The sequence below is a fragment of the Ailuropoda melanoleuca genome, chromosome 7, assembly GCF_002007445.2.
Source record: "Ailuropoda melanoleuca isolate Jingjing chromosome 7, ASM200744v2, whole genome shotgun sequence".
NCBI lineage: Eukaryota > Metazoa > Chordata > Mammalia > Carnivora > Ursidae > Ailuropoda > Ailuropoda melanoleuca.
Genome location: NC_048224.1, coordinates 11,551,186 through 11,574,097, shown reverse-complemented (window position 1 = coordinate 11,574,097; position 22,912 = coordinate 11,551,186). Strand labels below are relative to the sequence as shown.

Sequence of the window (22,912 nt, the reverse complement as noted above, 5' to 3'; positions counted from 1 at the left end):
ATATAAGGAATGTGAAAAGCTGCCCAGGCTTTCACATGCAATCTATGTTACATCATCAGAGCGAGTCTGTCCTTCTCACCTTTAGCCTCTTGGAAAAGAGGAGTCAGATTTTGGAGAAGAGGGGAGGCGCTCCCCCTTCATTTTCTTACTTCAAAACTGAAAAGTATTTAGAGAGCAAACATGCAATCAGACAATTTGAGAAACACTTGGGAACTGATAAATCTCCAATGTGACAGCCCCAAAGGCTTGTTTTGACCCTTAGCAAGTGGATTACACCTGGTTCAAAACCCAGGGAAGCCACATTCAGAAAGACACTACTTTGTTAAAACCAGTCAGTTTCAAAGGCAAAACATCTTGTGGTTTAAAAACTTACGAGGGCTCTTCTGACACGGCAGCTCCCTCTTCCAGCTCTTGAGCTTGCTTGTACCACGGAAGCTTGGCCTCCACTGGAAGTTTCTCTGAGAATTAAGTGCATGCGTAGAGAAGAGAAGAGGTTAGAACCAATTTGGAATTTTAGGGAAATTTCCTTATCTCCTCACCAGTTCCTGATTTTGCGCTACCTAGAAACCATGCTGATAACGGCAAATGGTAAGTTTTTAGGTAAATTTCTGCTTCTGATGATGGTTATATTAAGAAAAAAAGAATAAATTAAGATGCTTAACAATACTAGTCTACCAGTCTTTCTGTTCCCCTTTTATTATGTTGATGAGCAAAGGAGAGTTTTTTTTATTATGAAAGTCATAACTCTAGGAACACTGGCTCAACGTGTGTAGGAAGAGTCATCAAAGTATCTCTTCACTGTTTCTATGTTAAAAATATAGAATACTTATCTTTCAAGACAAACATGAAGTGCAATAAGCTATACTGTGATACTTTAACAAATTCTGATTTTTCTTTTTTTTCCTTTTGGTGAAGGGTGATCTACGCCATATTGTCAAAAGCAAACAAAACTTCCACTCTGAAATTCACACAACACTGCGTTAGGGCGCTGACTCATTCCGCACTACCCCGGGCTCACGGACAGTCAGAATACGAACAGTTTAGGGTCCACGACCCATACTGTGACTGCTTCACCTATTTCTCTAGCTTTGGCCACACCATTCAGGGCAAGCTTCCTAACTACTTCCTGGAAAAAAAAACCAAAACTGTGAAGGAGAAAAAGAAAGAGGTTATAACTGCTCCTACAGAAGTGACTGCCAAGATCCCCATTTTGACATATTTATTAGGATCATTTATAGGCATATTTGCCTTTATAGTACGAGCCAGTGAAGCTCTATCACCATTTTATGACATATAATTGTAAAGATGAAAGAAATATGTCTCTATATGCATACACCATAGAATTATATGGCATTTTAATGATGTTTAGAGAGCCAGACTCACTACTTAGTTGTGAAAATCCAGATTTTATTCTTGATAGTTAACCACAAACTGCTTTTCTTTCTCTGAAGTGGCTTGGTAAAGACAGAGCTAATAAATAATTGACTATTTTAAGTTAGGGGCATCACTTCTTCTCCTCTAGTCAGAAAACAAAGCGAGTGAAAAATACAAAACTGCTAAGGCCGGAAGGATTTGCTGGCCTTGAAACACGGTGACACGGCGCCCGTGCATTCATCACTTTACAGCTAGCCCACGGCTCCCAACTAAGTGACTCGGTCAACTGCGTCGGATCCGACAGGGCGGGCCGTTTCTGTTTCAGGGACTAAGCATCCCGCTGGCCCTATTAGGCCTGCGACACTTGCTGTCTATTGGAAGCGGATCTCGTCGGAGGTTCGGGTGTGGCCTCTTCCTCCCGTACCAGAGGGCACTGATGATAGTCAGGAGTTGACGATGACATTTGTGGAGAACTGACGACATTCCAGGCAGTGAGCTAAGCACCCTGTCTGCACTGTATCTCATTTAATACTCACATGATCTCTGAGGTAGTTACTATTCTTAGCCCCATTTTACAGATGAGGAAACTAAGTCTCAGAAAGTGAGAGACAGAGAGATGTATTTATTACAATTAATCAGGATTTCAGGTATTTTTGATTTTGTTTCCATTATATCGTTTAGATTTCACGCCGCCATTCACTCCCACCAGGGGCAACCTATAGGAAATAAAGTGCTACACGGTGGCTGATTTTCTGAGAAATGTCATGGTTAAAGAAATAAATTAAGAAGCAAAAGGGAATCATATTTAATAATAAGAGGTAGCTTATAATAAGGAGTTCTCTACTTCTGAATGCTTTGCGACTTCGGCATTTTCTATTTCCCTGACACGGAGGACAGCAATATCAGCAAAGAAGTCTGATTAGTCCACATGCTAATCAGAGAGACCCTGTGTAATTACAATAAATCTTGCTCACTCAGTAGAACTTTTCTAAAATTCACTTTTTATAAATTACTCACAGTATCTGTTAAATTCTGATTTATTCCAGATTTTCATTTTGAATTATGATTCTGGAATCTAGTCTCGTATTAATGCTTTCATTTTCAGTATAAGAAGCAACGCCTTTCTGTTTCAGCAATTTGAAGTATGAAGCCTCCTAATGTCTTTGATGCTTCCCAAAGTAGACACTCTCGGATTCACCGCATTATTTTTAACAGCAAGAAATGTGACTAGTAAATCACACATGTATTTCTCCAACATCTCTATAGTATTTCCTTTTAAGCAGATGTAGCTGATACTTTTCAGCAATAGTCTTCAAACAGCTTTATGATCCAGGAGAGAATTATGTAAATATGTAATACTTAATAACAATTTGCAAGCAAAAAACGATTCAAAAGATTTTTAGGAAGAGTTAAGTCCCTTTAGTAGAGTCTAAGCCACACAAAAGAGTTATTAAGAACACTCGGGATACTTAACAATGAAAAGACTGGTAACAGGGTACCTGTTGAGTTACCTTTGGGTTTATAGCAGGGAGTGGGTATGACGCATTCCTCTTTTATGTGGGGCTTAGTTTTGGGGCTGCAACCTCCTGTGTGCATTCCGCGATGGTCGATGCAGAGGACCACCCGATACCTGAGGCCCTGGCCACATGTCACGGTGCACTGGAAGGAGAATGCGAGAGAGAGGAGACTCATAGCAAAGCCTTGTTTACTTTGCCTCGTTTCTTACCTGAGACTCTTTAAAGGGCTGCTTTTAGATAAAGACTCCCGGTGGATTTGTACCATTTCTTACCATTCATGGAGTCTTTGTTCTATTTGGCTATTTAGGGTGTGGCTGGCTGAAAATTAAATCACTCTCGATTTCTTAGCTTTAGATTCGCTAGGCACATTCCTTAAGCACCCACTGTGTGCCAAGTCCCAAACCAAGCAGCGAAAAGAAGGAGAAAAGAAACTGTAGCGTGTGCTCACTTCTGATTACTAACACTGCATTTTAATTTTGTCTAGTCGCTTTGCCAGCTCCCACATGGATGTTAACACTTTGCAAACTGCCATCATAGTAAATTTATACTGCAGCATGGCTGATCCGACCGATTATACTGCCATGGTCAAAAATGTTTCAGGGAGTTGATTCAACGGCCACAGGTAGACGGCACATCCAGCGCTTCGAGATGCTGGGGAGCAAGTCTAGATAGAAATGTCACAGCTTTGATTCTGCTGCCCCAAAGCCACATAGTGAAGTGAGAAGTCTTTTGCCATCTCTGTGGCTCGGGGCACAGTGGTTTACCTCCTCATCCTTCTATCTCTTTTGCCATCTCAAACCTTTTGCATTAGCAGCCAGGAAACCCCAAAAAACATTTTACTTAAGCTGCTGCAACAGTTTCCCAATGTTCTAGAATGTTCTGGTTTTAATTATCCTACTTCATCGCCATTCTAATTATTTCACCATTTCCATTTCATTTTTTTTTTTCAATGAATAATACCAATAGTTTTAATTGGGATCTACTCAAACCCTTTTTGGATATAGACAAAGTAGGAGAAATAAAAAATAAAACCAAACTGTGGTCTCCTGAACTCTATCATCAGAGCAGCTTCTCGACATTCAGGATCAGTCACTTGGCCCCAGTGACTCTTGACAGACACTTGCCTCTCTTTGCCACTTCAGGGAACGTTAGGAGCATAGAGGCTGCTTGAAGGAACTTGAAGAAGTTATGTCTATTTTACTCATTTACTTTTGGCTACGCTGGACTTGGGGCGAGCCTACATCAGGAGCTAAACTGCTAGGCTTCTGCACACCTCAAGAGAAGTGGGGAGCTGCACTGGGTAGCCGGTGGGGTCATGACGATGAGAGGGAAGAGTGGACTTACTCTCCTAATGAACAAAGAAAGAGGGCACAGTTACCGGAGACCACTCCTGTGCCAGCCACTTAGGACAGTCAAAAATGTTGCAGGGCTGCACGATGGGCATCTTAGGGGTGTACATGCATTTCCACTCTTCCACTGAGGTGACATGCCCCTGGATGTCCTCCTCCACACAGGAAACTGCCCGGCTCTGGATGCCCCCCCCACACGAGGAGGAGCACGCGGTCCACGGGGTGGCCTCCCACCTACAGAAGCAAGGGGAGTCATCAGGGCAGACATGCACATTGCCAAACCTCCTCAGTGACCTTTCCGACCAACCCCGTTCCCAGTGCCTATTGGGGCAATCAGGTTCTGAGAGGCTACGGTCAAGAGATCCGAAAGCCATCTGGTGTCTAAAATCCGATGAGTGAGAGTGAAGGATTCAGTGTTGGCAATGTGCTCTGTAAACCTTGAAGCTCTATGCAAATGTAAGAAATTACTGTTTTGAGAGCTGTCCACAGGGCTATCCGGGCTATCTGTAACCTACTCAACAGAGGGATATTCAGTCCTCCTTACAGCTAGAATATATTCTGTGTATAATATTTATGTTATTTCATAGTTTATAAATATATATTCTGTATATATATGATTTTATATGTATATTTATGACATCCCAATAAATATCTTTGTCAAGATTAAAACTGATTACTCAATGAACGCTAATAGTTTGTATCTGGGCTGATACTTTCTATTTTCAATGCAATACTTTACCACTTAGTTTCTGAATACTTTGACATGAGAAGCTCATGAACGATCAAGGTAAACCAAACATTCGTTCCCTCTCCTTTGTTTCATCAGCTTTGGGACTACCTGGATTCAGCACAATTCTGATGTTCAAACTAGGCCATCATTACACTAAGGAGCAAAAGTAATAATGTGAGGCATGAGCTTCTCATTCCCTAACTGTTGAGGGATACTGGCAGTTAGCATGCCCCTTAGAAAGAACTGTTGGAATTGTGAAGAAAGTTTGGTTTGGGTTGGAAGGCTTATGACATTGGAATCTAAAGATACAGTTACATAAGGAAGAAAATTATAATATTATCAGCAACATTTAAGAGAATTCCACTGATTTTTTAGATCTCTGCACAGCTCTGAAACATTTGGGACCAGATGCAGAGAGATATCTTTGCCTGATTCTTTTCTCTCCTCCCGCAGATTCAGAGAATGCAGAATTTTAAAAAATAGAAATATTGGGACCGAGCTTGTCTTTCTTGCATATATTCTGCTTGTTGATAAGGACTGCGAAGGAACTTTCAGATTTCTCTTAGAATTAGGAGAGATATAATTTTAATGAGCGATAAACAAAATGTCGCCAAGTTGATCTACTTGAAAAGTTAAATGTAAAAATATTGCACAGGCATACCGTGGAGATATCAATCACTCTATAAGTAAGATTTCATGTATATTGGGAATCTGACTTTTCTTCTGCATGAGCCTGGATATTGTGTGTTTCCCAGTTAACAGAGGATTTTCCTCCACGTTTTCTCTGCAGTTTGAGTCTAGGCAACAACTGTTATCTCTACTGCCAACAGCCTAAACATGTTGCCAAGTACAATATTTTCCTATGCGTATTTCCCCGGGAGACACGAAAGAAAATGCTATTATGGGGAAACTGAGGCCCTCTGTTTAGTCCTTAGGAGACTTTCTGAGCCCTTTCAAGAGAATGAAGGAGCTCTGTAGAGGGTTTCTCTTCCGAAAGGGTAAAACCAATTCTCATTTATATCCATGTAAATCTCTGGAGAGCTTCCCTCTGGATATGGATAACAGGTCTGATTCAGAATGAAATTGGGCTGAATATATAAGTACATATTCATGTTAGATTTGATCTGACAGTGAAGTGGGGATATGTTTTTAAATGTACATTTAATCTCTTAGAACATTAAGATGCCATAAAAAGAAAGAGCACACTTTCTAATTGGTACTCTAACGTCCCTAAACTTGACCCTTCTAAAGAGAGAGTGATTAATTTCTGTCTCAACATTTGGACCTGACCCATAGTGTAATTTCACAAACAGTAATAAGTATTCTTTTCAGTGTCAGTGATCACAGAAAGACAAATGATGCTAATATTATTCTAAGAGTTTATAGTATGGGTCCATCTTACCACTATCGTTCTATATGTGAAAAATTATTGTGTGAATCCTGACATAATGATAGGGTTATGTGGAATTTCAAGGCAAAACATGTCTGAGTGCTTTAAAGAAAGTATAATAAAAGCTGAGAGAAGGCATATTAGAATATCTTAAAACAGGGACCAGGTAAGTCCTTGGGGACAAAAAAAAAGTGCATATCCAAGATTCCCATCCTGGAAGAATAAAAAATGAGTTCATATACCACATATTTTAACTCTGATGGCTTTTAATTTTTTAAACACATAGGGTGTTTAGTTTAAGAAAGTCTCAAATTAAGAGTGATGTGGAAATATTGTGTATATGAATTATGAATGAATAAGACTCCATTCTTCTTTTATGTGCAGGTATGTGCTCCAGTCAAAGACTGAAAGCAAGAAAAAAAATCTAAAAATTCATTAACTGTGCTTTTATCTACACTTGTGGTCTAAAACCCATTTAAATAATTTCCATATGTAAAGCCTTCTGCCTTGATCAGAAGGTAGGTGCCATCTGAGAATCATTTTTGAGCCTCAGTTCTTAACTTTGGGTCATTTTTGAGACTCAATTCTTCTTGTAAAAACATATTTGTAGAAATTGCTTCTATTTACTAAGATTTTATCAATTACGCAGAATATCTAACTTTAGAATTGGCTCAGTAGCAGAAGTGCAAGGAGTATGAAACACAGTCTGTTTATTTGTGATTGTCCTTTTCCATTGTGATGCACGGACAGGCCCATGTGTACACAAGATAACATTAAAGAGGCTCATTTCAATCTATCATTGAGAATACTGGGCTTCTGGCATTTGGGGGAAATCAGAACATATAAGAAATGAAGTTTAACCTAAGACAGGCATCAGTCATAGCCCAGAGAAATATAAACAAGGGAGATCATAGATATGAAAGAAACTTAGGAGTGCTATTACAAGAAAAACATAAACTTGCTCACCCCTGACACCCAACTTTGCTTTTATTGTAAAATATCTAGCCTTCACACAAACAGATACGTGTATCCTGCGGATACTTATTTTACAGATACAGAAACTGAAGTCAAATGAAATCTTGGTTCAGTTAAATTGATCTTTTTATATTTTCATTCCATTTTTCTTTTTTTCAAGAAACATTTACTATAGACATTTGGTTCTGGATCAAGACAGCAAAATGCTATGTCATTAGCATTCTAAAGTCATTTATCATCTTTATCAATATAGTCATAGAAAAATGGGAGGGAGCTGACTAATGAAGTAACCCCTTAGTGGAAGAACTTAAAAAAGAAAACCCTAACAGCTATATGGAGTAGAAATCCAATGCTCCCGTTTACACACTACCATTAGGATGGTGAAAAGCAAGTTCTCTACCAGTCACTGGAAGTATTTAAGTAGAGGCTGGATTACAGCTTGCGTTGGTGTACATGAATTATCTAGGTTTCAGTCTATGTGCACACCCGTGTGGGAATACATATGCACTAAACACACATAATTGCGTATTTGGGTAAATACCTTTGTTTATGCTCCCCTTGGGTGTGAGTGCTCGGAAGGAGGAAGGACAGGAAAGCATCTTTGGGGAGCTGAACTCAATGACCTCAAGGGCCCCCGTTTGGATTCCATTTCACGAAGTATTGGGAGATTTTCAATTAAACTATGTTTTATTTTGCAGTTCAGAATAAAATTATTTTCTAGCCTTTGTTCGGCCTGAGATTCAGAAAACTATCATGGATTATTTGCACTATTTACAATCTGATGGAAACTCTGGGTTCTAAATAGCAACTGATGCCTTAGAGTCCAAGTGAGCAAAGAGGATAGAGCAAAGGTGTCTCCCAGCACAGGGGGTCTGCCAAGCCTGATTCTAACTTCTGCTGTCCGGGGAGCTGTTTCCAATGTGGCAGACCATACACTCAGGAGCTAGTGTATTTTTCAGCCTCTCCAGCTTTCGTATGAATATATTAATAAAGAGAACAAGTTCTCTTAAAAGTTCCTCGATCAGTTTAATTTTTTTTCTAGTTAAAAAAAAAAAAAGACCATCCTTTAAAAAAGCAACACTGCACATGGAATTGGATATTTTGGAGAAAAAAAAATGTCCCCCAAGTGTTCTGAACAATAAGGATGGGAAAACATCGCCTTTTGGTACACAATTCTAATTTCTTTGGAACACAAAGAAGATCTTTAAAGTCCCTATGCAGAGTAATAGCACATCTGGAATCCCACATTTGCGGGATTATACTTTAGGCGGTGTTTGCTTAACAGTCAGCAACAAGGCTTTAACGCCTAGGGTCCTATTGCAGAGAAACAGAAGAGGACAAAGGGAGTGAAAGAAAGACACAACATAACCCATACACTGTGTCTAATCAGAGTGAGTGACTGTGTCCGCTTCAATGTAATAGGATCCTATCTTAAAATGATTTTCGAATGACAAGCTTATGGTCTGAACAGCCAGTGCTATTCAGAAGCAGAGCTCAGGATGGGTTGCAAAATATACTATCTACCAACTTACTTTGACAGAGAAACACACAGTCGACATCTACATAGATATATAAAAGAAGCAGAAGGCTGGTTTACTAATTCTAGCATCAGGATGGTTGATTTACGTACCGAGGAAGGGGATGGTAGAGGTCATAAGGCATGATCTGCTTGTATCCGTCACTGTTAGGAACAATAATGCCAACCCTCTGAGTAGAAGGTACACACAATAAAATAAACACTAAATGATTACATTATACAAATTTTGTTAGACAAATGCAAAACAACATTAATAAATCGTCTCTGAAAACAACGCTACAACAGTTCAGTAATCTTTACGCTAGCATATGCGTGAGGATGGGGCAAGTTCTTTGAAAGGGCACCATTTACTATAATTAGTTCTCTGATCCAAGCAGGAAATACCACTGGAAAGGGTGGTGGCAAGAAAACTTGGCACCTCATCATTAACTATGACACAATAAGCTTGTAAATGTTCTTTAATCCCCCAAATTATACATCCTATGAGGTCATTATTATCATCATTATTAATGTTACTTCCAGATGCTCAGCAAGCAATTAGTTACTGTCTCACTCCTGATGAAAGAGAGAGCTCTGTTTAAGACTATGGTACCTGGGGATTGACAAGAGTCTGGAACATGCGTTAGCAAATAGATTTCTACTCTTGGCATATCTAAAAATTTTAGTAAATATCTGAAAGCAGTCATTGGGTTATTGTTGTAAAGGGAGGGAGAACTAGCGAATATAGCAGGCAACTAGCAACACAAGCAAGTTTCCTACCAAAATAAAGGCAGAGCAGTTAAAATAGATAAAAAATAGGAAAAAAGCATTTTTGTGGTCTGAAAAAATGTGACATTATGTTAACCGCTATTACAGTGGTGGGTTGTGATGGTTGTGACTGTTGTTAGTGTATCCAGTGTCCTGGGAAACATGTGAGATTCAGAGACAGAGCCTAAAGGAGCCACAAGAAATGACATTATAGGGTGTACGGCTAATGGATTCACAAGAAATGATATTATAGGTTGTGTAGAAGTCCCCAGGGGCCTTACAGACTCTAGTAAACTACACTAGACTACCTCACTGATTTCAACTCAAGCTTCCAGTTGGCAAGATTTTCTTGCAGCGTCCCCTGGCTTGTGGAAGATTCATGATGAATTGGTCTCAGATAAAAGGGCTAGTATCATAGACTCTCCGTCAAGAGTGGGAGACAGAGAGAGCTGAATACACAGCTGTCACCCTGGGACAGAACATGGTAGGGCACGAGCAGAAGATACTTATTTTGCAACTGACAAATGACAGGAAGTCTCTTTCGAATACTGAAGGAACTCACGTATTCTCTATGTATCCCTGGGAGAGATGGATGGGTGTATATTTCTATATCCACATTCGATATAAATGTTGATATTTATGTTTAAATCAATAAAGGCTTCAGATTTAATTTCATTCTCTGATACAGGATGACATAATATATTCTTTTTAGATGGCTAGCAAATCTAAGCTTTTGGGTAAAACGGGTAAGCTCTGCATACTGTAGATCAGACAGATAAAAAACAGCACTGACTGGAGGTCATCATAAATAAGAGGACGTGATAAAGAGGGTAGTTTCTGAAGAAATGACTGAAAGGTATGAGGATACATGAGAGAAATTAAATTTAAAAGACAACGGGAAACAAAGCTAAGAAAGATAGATTTCTATTCCCAGGAGAGACGACCGTTGGCATACTAATTTACTTATTTATCTTACATGACTAAATTTTCTCTATATATCTGTATGATTAAAGTTTTTGCACTCATTTGCATGGCTAGATTTTCACTGTGTATGGATGTGCATTACCATAAAGTAACAATATTCATGAAACTGGATGAGGAAGGTCAAGATCCCGCAGCTCTAACAGAAAAATGGAATGAGCCCTAACATTAAACTTTTCTCCCTGTTTTTCCAAGTTAGAGAAACTTCCTCTTCTTTTCTGCCTCCTTCTGACAAACAAATTGAATGCAAAAGACTGATCCTATCTTTTATCATAATCATGTGATCTCTTTCCAACAATTCTTATGTTTAGCAATTAAGGAAATTTTCTTCTTAAAAGAGCTCTATTTTTAAAGAATTCTAACCTTCCAAAGTTCTTCTAATAACTTTGGGTACACATCTAATAGCAGTTAATTAAGAAAGCATTGAAATGGACTTTGCAGTTACATTTGAGCCAACCTTAGTATTTTTACTCATGCCTACATCACCTTCAAAATGAAAAACACGGTTTGTTGTCTTCTCTTCTGAAAAATTTTATAGCTATGATTTGTTATCCTCAATATTAGAATGAACTATTGCAGATTTCTGCCAATTGATTTATCAGCTGATGATATTTAAAATGAAGGCAATAATATTGAGGAAAACGGGCTAGAAGAGAAGAAGGGGAATAAAAGGGGGTGTATATAGAATTCAGGATGTTGGGCTTTGCTTTGGACTGATTTAGAAATTGTGTTTTTGTTTGCACAAGGAGCTCCGAACCTGGATTCAGCAAAACTATAGCTATATTTGTCTTTCTATGGCATGGGTCATGGTGAAGACTCATAAAATCATTCTATGGCACCTGTGAAAACAGAAAGATATCAAAACAATGGCGCTCTGTCCAGTCTTGCTAATGCATGCTCATGTGCATGGGCTCTGCTCTCTCTAGGGGTTCATGCCATGGCCCTGGCCTTTCACCACACTGTCACAGAAGGGTAGGTACGGTGGCCTAAATGTAACTTCCTATTGCTTACCTTTAAGACACTTGGTCTTTTTCTTAGGCAAAGTGTACATATTGAAGAATGATGAAAAGGATGCCATTCAGGGACTTTAAGAAGCTCTTACCATGTTTAGGTCTTGATATATGTATGTGTGTGTGTGTGTGTGTGTGTGTGTGTATGTGTGTGCTTGCATTCAGACATAATGGGTGGGAAGTGGTGAAGGAGGCAAAAATAATTTTTAAGAAATGATCACAAGGGAAGATGTAAAAAATGGTTGGTTTGGGGTAAAACCATGTGTTCTTCATTGCCTTAACTATTCTGATCCCTCACGCACTTCTTACACTGGGCAGCGACCTGACTCCATTGGACTCCCCAACATCAGGGATTGTGGTGGGAAAATGAGAAGATGAGGATGAGGTCATTCTGGGCTAACGCGGTATAAAGTAGAAAAAAGATATGGTACCTCATCCTCTCAAGGTACACACCTTGCTGAACTGTCCAATGATGGGAGAATGCTTCCATGCTAAGACGGGCTCATGTAATGAAATATTATGTAGTCATAAACATGATGACTTTTGAAACATTTTTAATGACACAGAAAATGTTCAAATGTAATGTCAACTAAAGAAAATTCAATGCACAGTGCAACATACCATGTGAACCACAATATTAAGAAAATTCATGTGTTCGTAAATCTATATAATCATTTTTGTAGTGCATATGTATGTGTCTATGTATGTATAAATACATATAAGTAAGTATGTATGTATTTACAGATTCATATGTCACAGAAATATATTAGGAAAAGACCAAAAACAGTTGCTAGTTCCTGGTGTTTGTATTTTTATGTTTTTCTGTTTTCCAAGTGTTCTATAATGTACAGTCACAGGAACTAGAATATTCAAGCAGACAAAATACAAGTCTGAGAAAGTATAAGGCAGGAACATTTAAAAATATGATATAAATGGATGAAATGAGGCCATCACTGCAAATCCCAAGTGTCACTTAAAGATTATCAAGTCTGTTTTGGAATCATCTTAGAAGCTATTTTAAAAAAAAATCCCCAACTTTAAATGGCTTTAAAATCAATCCATATTCAGACTCACACTATTTAGTAAATCTCTCTCTCCAAGAAAAATCCTAGTGGAACTATCTCTAGGACAGCCTAATTTGTGGGGTTCTGGGTTCTTTTTGTAATGGAAATGAACCATAACAAGTTCTTTTCATGGTGTTAAGTGTCCCTTTCTGTAAATCTCTAATGGAATCTTGCTTCTTCTCCTGAGCTGCAGGAAGTCATTGTTGACTTCCTGACAGCTGGATATGCTCTAGCTTTGTCAAGCTCAGTATGTCCAGATAGTTCATTATCTTCCCCCACAAATTACTTCTTCTCCCGTGATCACTGTTAGCGTTCAGAGTACTACCATCCTCCTGTCCACCCAGGCGAGACCCTATGGGACATCTTCGTTGCTTCTCTTTCCCGTGCTCCCTGCCGGCACACAGCTCTGCCGGTTGTAAAGTCTGGCCAAGCACATCTCCTTGGGCCACAAGTTCGGGCCCTTTTGCAGCGGTCAGGTAACAGATCTCTGCCTGCAGGACTGCCTCTCCAACCCAGCCTGCTCACTGCTGTCACAGGAACTAATATTTTACTTCCCAACTCAAAAGTCTTAAGTGGCTCCATGACGCCCAGTGAAATTTCTTAGTCAAGGGCTACCTCTTCTAAAGCTTGTCCTTAATTTTCCTCTCAACATCTGGCCAGAAATTCATTCTTCCTCTTCCAAACACCTATCACATGAATTCCACTCATCACTGTTAAGTATCTACTAAGTTCTAATTATGTATAAGTTTTTGTTTAGTTTAATACCATGGGACAGAATCCGTATGGATTCTCTACTGGATCTCTTAACACCATGCCCTGGGCAGAGGCAATCAGTGTATATTCACTCAATGAAGTCATGCTGTTGGTATGCAGACATAGTACCATCCAGAATTAAAGCAAACAAATAAAACCAGGTCAAAGAAGCTCCCCAACCGTCACTCACTGTGCACATTTTTAGTCCACTCCTTGCCTTCCTCTGGCTCTGCCATCTGTTTGGGGGGGGGGGAGGTTGGCAGTTAAGGAAGGCTGCTCTGGTAGCAGAGAAGATTGAGGGATTTGGGGTGGAGACAGGACAGCTTAATGACACCTGTACTTGTAGCCTGCTTGGCTTAACTCTGCCTCTCTTCCATTGGGGATCTCCCAGAAATAGCCATGGCAGCTTGGAAAGATCTCTTTCCTGTCTCATGTGTCCTGCAGATACCACGATGCTTTGCCACTCTACAATTCTCTCTGGGCAGTGTGGGGGCCCAGACCCTAGTTGATTTTTCTTTGCCTTTGCCACGGTACCAAGCATTGAACCTGGCACCAGCCAGGCACTCAATTAAAAATTGAATGAAATTGTGGGTGGTGGAGGGAGCTCTGGCACACAAGAGAGTACTTCTCTTGACAATTCCAGGGCAACAGAAACCAATCTCTTTCTAAGCAACAGTTTAGGATGAGGCAGGAGAGAAATGATCAAAAGCTGGGAAAGATCAAAAGCTGGGTCATAGAGCACAAAGGATCATGTCATAATAAGGAAAAGGACCCCCTGAGGAGCTGGGAATTGAACAGCCAGTTCTCTTCTCTGTCACTATCTTTCCATGGGATCTTGAATGCCTTTCGTTTGGACTTCCGCCACATCTGAGTACTGGACGAAATCAGGAGTGTTAAGACGAAGTAGCACTGAGGGCCTGGAAACCCACCTCCTGGAGCTCTGTCTTACCTCTCCTCTTCCTAGGGGCTGCTGACGGCGGAACGTGCAGCTCTGTGGACCACAAACTGAACACTACTGACCTAGGTGATCATCTCAAAATCCTTCCTACTCTAATATTTGGTGACTTCTTAAAGCACCATGGCTTCCCTACGCAAGATGTGATGAAAATGAGAAAATAGGTCACAATCATATTTTAAACCATTGTACCGACGAGGCAACATTCATTTATCTTTTGGAACCAGACCAAAAGAACCCTGTTTCATCATCTAGGATTTGAAAACATTTTTAAGGCACATATTCATTTTTCTGCTATGAAACCACTGGAGAGTTTTTGATCATTTGACCCCGTATATTAATATTTCCTCACATTGATATTTTTGTGGTTCTTTATCTTAGTGAACGCAATTTCTGAACTGCTTTTCAGTAAGCGGGACTAATATTTCTTTGGGCTTTGTTTATCTCTTCCCCTGCTTCCCCAAGTGATTGGTCACTGTTTGGATTGAGTAAACATCAGTAGTTACACTTATATAAAAGAGGCTTGTCTAACCTGGGTGTGTAGTCATTTCAAAGACCCAGAGGACCAAACTCTGCATTGACATGTAAAGTTGTCAGTACTGTACTGGTTGTGGGGGGTCTTAAGCCAGATGTTATGGGGTGCTAAAGGCATCATGAAGAATAATGTATCTGGAGTGAATCGGGTCACCCGAATTTACATAACAGAGGAGGTAAGTCTGGAACTGGAAACACTTAGATTGACAACCCAGCTTTCTTTTGCACAATCTAACCTGGGGCAGATCACTCAACCTCTTTAGCCTTCAGTTTATTTATCTGGAAATACAGATAATAATCTCTGTCCTGCTAACCTTGCAGGGATTGTAAAACTGAATTGAGATAATGGAGGTGAAAGCACTTTATAAACTTCATAAAGAAGTAACGTTGGGTAAGTCATTTTACGGGCTTGGCTCTCAGTTTGATAACGATAGCTGACTTCTGTTGAGTGCTTGGCATCTTGCTAAGAGCTATATGTGTATTATCTCATTTAACCCTCGTCGCTACTTTCTTACAGGAATATTATACTCATTTTACAAATGGCAAAACTCGGGTCTAGAAAAGTTAAGTAAAGAAGTTACTAGCTAGTAAAGCCAAAGTGATAAGATTGAGGTGAAAATGGAGGATGATGATAATACCTGTGCCATTAACTCGCAAGTTAATTAAGAGAATTGCATAAATAATTATGCTTTTCAAAAGCGTAAGATGTAATGTAACAAGTGATTATCGTTATTAGTAGTAATGAGCTGGTTTGGTAGAAGGACTGATTTGCCCCCAATAATGGACTTACAGCTGATTGTCTGATGATGATGATGATGAGTGTGTGTGTGTGTGTGTGTGTGTGTGTGTGTGTGTGTGTGACTATAAACTTGGGAAGGGTATGACCATGCATCCTAAAAAGAACCAGAACTCTGCTTTTCTACCTCATTGTAGATAACGAATGAACGTGGACATGGGATTTTATGGTGATCTTTCTTATTGCTTACCCATTAGCTTCTCAGAGCAATATATTCAAATGGGGTTGATTAAATGGAAGTTGTTACTTTTCTAAATCATTTACCTCTTGTACCAAAACAAAAAGACTTCCAAGATTAGGAAAACATTTCATTATACTTTAATTGCTAATGAAGCAACCATCTTTTAGTCCTTACATTGAGTTCTCCTTTTTTGGAGACATGGCATGAATCCCATCTGAATTAAATGGGAATGTCTCAACAGCTGGTTAAGTAGGGATTATTAGGCAGTTGCACATTGCGATTTATGGAGATGCTAATTATCTTAATTTCTCATGGTTGTTGTATTTTAAAAATCTGATACACATGATTTACTTTGATGAAGATATTTTTTAGGAATTTGTGCCTCTTGCTGTTAAAACAACAAGAACTCCATTTCTAGACTCATAGAGAATTCTGGGTTCCCATCTTTTCCTTTCATGGAGGAGAAAGCCAATTTCTGGAAAGTTCAGCAGTTACTCTCTGAGGTAACATCAACATTATTGTAATCATGATCTTAGTCATAATAGCTGGAGCAACTAGTATTTTTGAGTGCTTATCATGTGTCAGACATTCTGCTAAGCTCTTTAAATGTCTTCGGGCATTTATTTCTCATGATGACTCTGTGAGGTAAAAAATACTGTTATTTTCCTCACTTCACAGGATAAAAGACTGAGACTTAGTGAGAACAAGTCACTGGCCAAAGGCTCCTGGACCAGTCAACGGCAGAGCCAGGATCCCAAGCCAGCCTCTTTGCTCCAAATCTCCCCTCCTAACCACCAGTCTGTATTGCCATTGGACTAGTTAGTCACCAAGTTAGCGTGACCAGGTTTTTACGTGCCCACTACACATAATGGCTCTCGCGATGCAGATTATTTCTTTAAAGTTGCATTAAGATTCAATCTGAGATTCTGTTCATGATTTGGATCATGGCCAGGGATGACTTATGCAATTGGCTGTCAAATTAAACGGAGCTGGACAAAAAAGTCCACTGGAACTCACTGAGAACCGCCGCTCGGGGCATGCAAGTTTGGGCATTTGCTCAGGACTGTTGCTCTGAATTCCTTGAGGGAAGGGGGAATCTGGATGCAGTTTGGGCTAGAAACGGATTTGTTTGCTAATGATTGTGACCATGATAGTGTGATGAGTGAGAGCTTTTTTCACTTTTCCAACCCTTGCCAATTTAAGCCCCCTTCATTACTGCCTTGGAGGGAACACTGGAGACCCGTGCCAGAACACATCTGCAAAGGTGGCTCTCTGATCTTCCTACAAACAATGTCTTGCACAATTTCCCCCAGACAGCATTAACAGTCATTCCGGTCTCCTAGACTGAGCTCTATGAGGCCCAATGTAGCATAGTTTACATTGAAAGCCACTCTAAAAACAAAAGGTGCCTATTAGCTGAACTAAAACGATGCCTTTTTAGTTGTTGCTGAACTGTAGGCATACAGTTTGAGGCTTTCCAGCCACATGATGGATTTTAGCCTTCACCTGAGAGGTGGAGATGATACAAAGCATTGCACAAACAACAACAGAAAAGGCATTTAAAAAAATGTCCCCGTGGTGTAAGACAGAAGCTGGATTATAGCATGGCAGGCCCGAGAGAGGATTTTTACATTTGATTAGATTCCAAACGTCTTAGCTACATGGGAAAGGGTCCATACTATCGGGTTAACTGAATGCAGTGGAAAACAAATTAAACTTGCTGTAGATCCCTGACTTATAGGAGGGGCATGCCTCTGGGCTCCTGGGGGTACCCAAGTTGGGACCGCCACCAGAACACTGGAGAGCGCATGTGATGGGATTAGTGATGTCATAGCTCCGAGTCACCAATGAGAAACATTCTCAATTTTAGCTAAAAGCCATTAAATTTTTAACTTCACTCTCTCTTTCCTTCCATTATAAGTGTTAAGTTTTGGCTTCCTTTTTGAGACCACTTTTGGCTAGGAAACAAAGTATTTTACCACTTCATAAAAATGACTGCATAAAAGACACCAGCGGAGAGCAACAAAAGCTCTCTTGGGACGGAACTTCTGGCAGCCAGGTAGGCTCAAATGTTGGTCTAGTCGTATAAGGGACTCATATTCCTGCCTCAGCAAAATGTCAAGTTACTACATGTCATGGATATTCGGGCTTGGTTTAGAAGAGTGGAAACCAAGAACTCTAAATCACTGAATTCCAAGGGTCCACTGTACACAGTATGATCTCATCTATGTTATGAGTTAGAGACAAGACTGGGAAGAAATACAGCAAAAGCATTAACACTGGTGATTTGCGGGCACTGGAGATTATTAGGGAGGCTTATTGTTTTCACTATAGGCTTTTATTTTTTTATTTTTTAATTTTTTTAAAAGATTTTATTTATTTATTTGACAGAGATAGAGGCAGCCAGCGAGAGAGGGAACACAAGCAGGGGGAGTGGGAGAAGAAGAAGCAGGTTCATAGCAGAGGAGCCTGATGTGGGGCTCGATCCCACAAAGTCAGGATCACGCCCTGAGCCGAAGGCAGACGCTTAACCGCTGTGCCACCCAGGCGCCCCTCACTATAAGCTTTTAACTCATCGACATTTCTTAGTTGGCATTAAGCATCAGGAAAAAAAAGCCATAAAAACATGAAAATTATTTTGAAAACATGAGCTAGATTTCAACAGTCTCTTTAGCTTCAAGAACCATTAGGTGAGCTGATCCACAGCCGTGTGAACCAGTGGATACTGTCAGTGAGTGAAATGAGTAAGGGATGTCATTTAGTTCGCTAGTTCAATGGTAAACACTGAATTATTAGAAAGTAAATGAATGCAAACAATGAGGCTATTTTGGTAGACAGAAAAAGATTGGATATCAAGGATTATGGCGAATGGTCACCATAACCAGTCTATGTCTCGTTTGTTTTGGTTTTAGATGTGTAGCAATGAGATTCCTACTATTACAGAGAAGCAGATGGTTAATGGTAACAGTTTTTATAGCTCGCCCTGCAATCTCAGGATCTTTAGTTTTCAGCCAAATAGACATATTGAAGAACTTAAGGATGAGGGCAAAAAGTAGTTACTTTGGTGGTATAACACTTTTACAACTGTTACAACAATTCTTACAATTTAGCTGAGCTTGAATAAGTTAAAATTAGTTTAACATGTTTGAATATATGAACTTCTTGTGAGTTCTTGTTTAAAAACACTTCGAAATTTATCAAATGAAATTCAGTGAGGCAACTATGTGGAATAGCAGGTTCTGTAGGCAAAGTCTGAAAACCACTAACTTAACGCAACAAACAACCCTCTCACCCCCATTTCGTGGGTGAGAAAACTGAGGTCCAGAAGGGTAAAATAGTAAACCTAGGGCTCCAGACTCATTGGTTAGTGCACTTTTTGCTGTCCATGGTACTTTCCAGCCTTGACAGGCAATAAACTTGGTTGTGTGAATGGGATTTTGCTTTCAAATAATTACATAATAGGCCCCAAATCCTAGTCTCATGCAGGTAAAGGGGACACATATCTCAAGGGTTAAAGACATTTCTTTTGGAATTCAAAAATATCTGACTGTACTAAGAACGTCTACATTTTCCCTTTCGGCGGTTTCTGATTTGAGACACATAGGCGATAGTTTGAAGTCATTGGGTCACTCCTGATTTGACCACAAGGCAGTTAAAGCTGTAGTCAGAAAGCAGTTTCTTGAGGGTTTGACTCTGCAATGTCTAAAGGGAGGGCAGACCTTTGTTATACAGTATCTTCTTCTCTGGGACCATCACTTCCTGTTTTCTCTTGGAATTTAGAAAAGTTGCTTTGATCCCAGGTATGCAAATTAGAGCAATGAATTTCCCAGTGATCCTGAAGTATCTTAACCTTGGAGCAGCTAATCACATTTCCTAAAACAGCTTCCTCTTAAATCTCTCCTTCTGTTAAGTCTTAATTTTTACAGGTTTGTTTAATTACCTCTGTAATAAAAAAGCAGCTTCCTGACATTTGCCTCTAATTTACTTTTTCTTTCTCTTTTCTCGGTTTTCTTTTTTTTTTCTTAAGAGCCACCTGTCCCAACATTTATACATGTGCTGTATTAGATGTTTTAAAATAACATAGGATGCAGACAAAGCATAAATTTCACAGGCAAACCTCTTTCATTATAACATGGCCTTTTGCTTTTGGATAATAAGAAATGGGCTGCAAATATTATTCTGACAGAGAAGATAGATAAAAATCAGAAGACAGAAAAAAAATTAAGTAAATTATAAACATTTTCTTAAAATTGTTAACAAAATGCTTTTATCTCACAACTGTCTTCCATGGCCATCTCCTTATGGAAGTTTTTTTTCCCCAGTTGTGGGAGTAAATCCCTCATTTCTCCTAGAAATTCACACACAAATTTTCACGAAAAAAGTGTGTAAAGACTTTCAAAGTCTTCCTCTGGCTGAGTCCACCTGTCTATGCTTTTCACACACTGGTCTTCTGGTATAGATATAAAGATGTATAATAAGTAGAATAATTTAAAAATAGGGTTGAATTGCATTAGTTATAATTATCTTGGCTAAAAATGCTTCATACTCTTAATATTTCCAAAACCAAAAAAGTCCAAGCAAAATTTTAACACCTCGTTCAGTTTTTAAACCATATCCAATTTTCAATACATAATTTTCTGGTGTAACATGAACCTAAATTAAATGAAACTTCACCTAAATTTTATAATTATAAAATATTGATTCTGTGTCTTTAATGAAAACCTGTTATTCTGAGTTCAGTTTTATGGGCTAAGTATCTGCAATAGGCAATTTTGCATCACAGGCAGAATTTAGAATCCATGAATATGAGACAGAGAACAAGAAAATAAACTTTAGAAAGTTGACAGCAGAAAACAAAAACTTCAAAGATAGAGTGACTGTCATGCATGTTGCTCATGTACCATTTTGACTATTTGAAGTTTTATGTATATAATTACTAAACTATGATTTAAAAATAATATTGAGGTGCTTCTCAGAAACCCAAGGAGCCTGGGGAAGGACTTTCTTTATCTTTTGGTGTTCACGATTAGTTTTGTAGGACAAGAATTTTTTTTTTATATCTTCTCTCCTATGCTGAGAATAAGGAAGCTAATAAAGAGATTTACCAAGAAGTGTGACAACTACAAAACAAAGAATGTCACACAATGAACAGACTGCTGACCTCTGCTTTTATGACTTCTCATCATCTGTTTTGTGATGTTTCGTTTGTCCGTGTGATTCTTAAATCTAACTGAGGGCCAACCATGGTTGCCAAAAGCCACAGCAATGGTGAAAGTGTCAAGTGTCAAGTTCCTAATTAAAAAGACCTTTTAGAAAAATCTGATTATTGAAAATAAGTCCTGCTTTCTCTTTAACAAAGGCTGAGTTTGTTAAAATTAGAGCTGTTCTGAGAGTGGTTTCGATTCTAGTTGTGGACCACCCCTGGCTCAAATGGGTCAGTTGTGGTCCTTAAATATGGTCTCCTCTGATCATGTCACTGATCCAGTGACAGAGTTATAATGGAAAGACTCCTGAGAACACTGTGCCACCACATTGGCCTCGACCTTGCTAAGGACAGACAGAATTGCCAGAATCAAAAGAAATCAGAAGAGAAAATAACTCTGAAGAGTGCTCCACAAGTGGAAAATCCGTAGACCCTGGGAGGGCGTCATCTAGCTTCAAGAGCAAGGGGCATGGGGACCAAGAACACGTGATTAGGAATGGACACTGGACAGGGATGCTTATTTTTCATTAAAAAAATCTAAGAAGCTTAGTTGGAACTCGATTGATGTTTATGACAAATAAACTGGTAAATTTGACTGACCTGGCTGGGCAAGGATCCAAGTTGCACTCTTGAAGTTTGGGTTTGGGTTTGATGTTCTCCGGGTAATAGTGACAGTATTGATCAGCAACCACGCGGTTGCTCCGAAGATCGTAACACTCCGCCGATGTCAGCTGGTAACCTGTAGTATCAAACCATCCCGGCAAGTTTAAAACACACAAGCCGTGGTAAAATATAGCGCAATACATTTATTTATGCTTTTTGGCCATCTCACATTAATGGGAATTCCTCCCCAGTGCCTCAGTAATTTCCAGGACAAAAGACAGATAAATGGAAGGCTCATTAATTTTTGCAGACCTCAAATATTATTTATCCACTCAAATTTTAATAATTAAGTTTTACTATAAGGTTTGAATTACAGAAGGGCAGGGCTAGGTGATAAGACTCTGTTGTAAGTCCTATTCTTATTCATTTGCTTTGTATAATTGAAAAGCATAACGCAGATTTCTGTCTCCAAAAAAGATGATCAATATTTATTTGCCGACTGTCTTGTGCAAGGATGCAAAACTGCCTCCCTTGTATCTGGGGCACGAAGGAGAATAAACTTCCAAATTGATCAATAAAATAAACTCAGATACTGCTTCCCTGGACAAATGGGGGACAATGGGAAACAGCACAAAGATCAGGTCCGGCCAGCTGCCTGGGAACATGATCTTTCTCTAAATTCAACCTGAGTAGGTTAGGGTGAGTAAACGGAGGATGAAGATCCTAACAGTAGCTACTAGGAGTCCCCCAGGACGATGACGACAACAACAACAACAGCAATAACAACAACATTCCCCTAATGTTCAATGTCTTCTTCACCTAAAATCCTTTGCCAATGCTCCTTAAATTAAGTCTCTAGTCGATATTTTTTAGTTTCCATGCACACATTTCCACCGTTTAGAGAATTCTTTTAAAAAATAGCATTGCAGAGTACGACTTCGTTGCATTCACAACGTGCTGGACCTTGCCCACCTGCCTCTTTCTTGTCCTGTGCGTTTCTGGTGAGGTGGTGATGAAGACTGAGATTCTTAACGTGAAAAAGAAATGTACATGGAGAATTTTTTTCCCCCCCAGCTTAGGCTTTTGTATCATTCTGACCCTAATCAACCTCCAAAATATATTCTCCCTGGGCAGGTGGCTGAATACTGTTATTGCTGGTTGCTGGATATGTGTTAGCAAGTCAGAGTTAAAGTAATTAAAGGCTTGCAAAAGA

The 22,912-nt window shown here is 39.4% G+C and overlaps 1 protein-coding gene across 5 annotated transcripts in view; it reads right to left on the bottom strand.

Annotated features, from left to right (window-relative positions):
- The window catches only part of ADAMTSL1 (ADAMTS like 1), an 861,688-nt gene that overhangs the window by 199,418 nt on the left and 639,358 nt on the right, over positions 1 to 22,912 (bottom strand). For 4 of the 5 annotated variants that reach the window (XM_019801253.2, XM_034663958.1, XM_034663961.1 and 1 more), the window contains exons 10-14: positions 21,697 to 21,835; positions 8,966 to 9,016; positions 4,270 to 4,474; positions 2,886 to 3,033; positions 374 to 458 (exon numbers count right to left, since the gene is read on the bottom strand). In XM_019801253.2, the coding sequence (XP_019656812.2) occupies positions 374 to 458; positions 2,886 to 3,033; positions 4,270 to 4,474; positions 8,966 to 9,016; positions 21,697 to 21,835 (628 nt within the window). The remainder of the gene's footprint in view (positions 1 to 373; positions 459 to 2,885; positions 3,034 to 4,269; positions 4,475 to 8,965; positions 9,017 to 21,696; positions 21,836 to 22,912) is intronic. The other variant, XM_034663959.1, reaches the window with a different exon arrangement.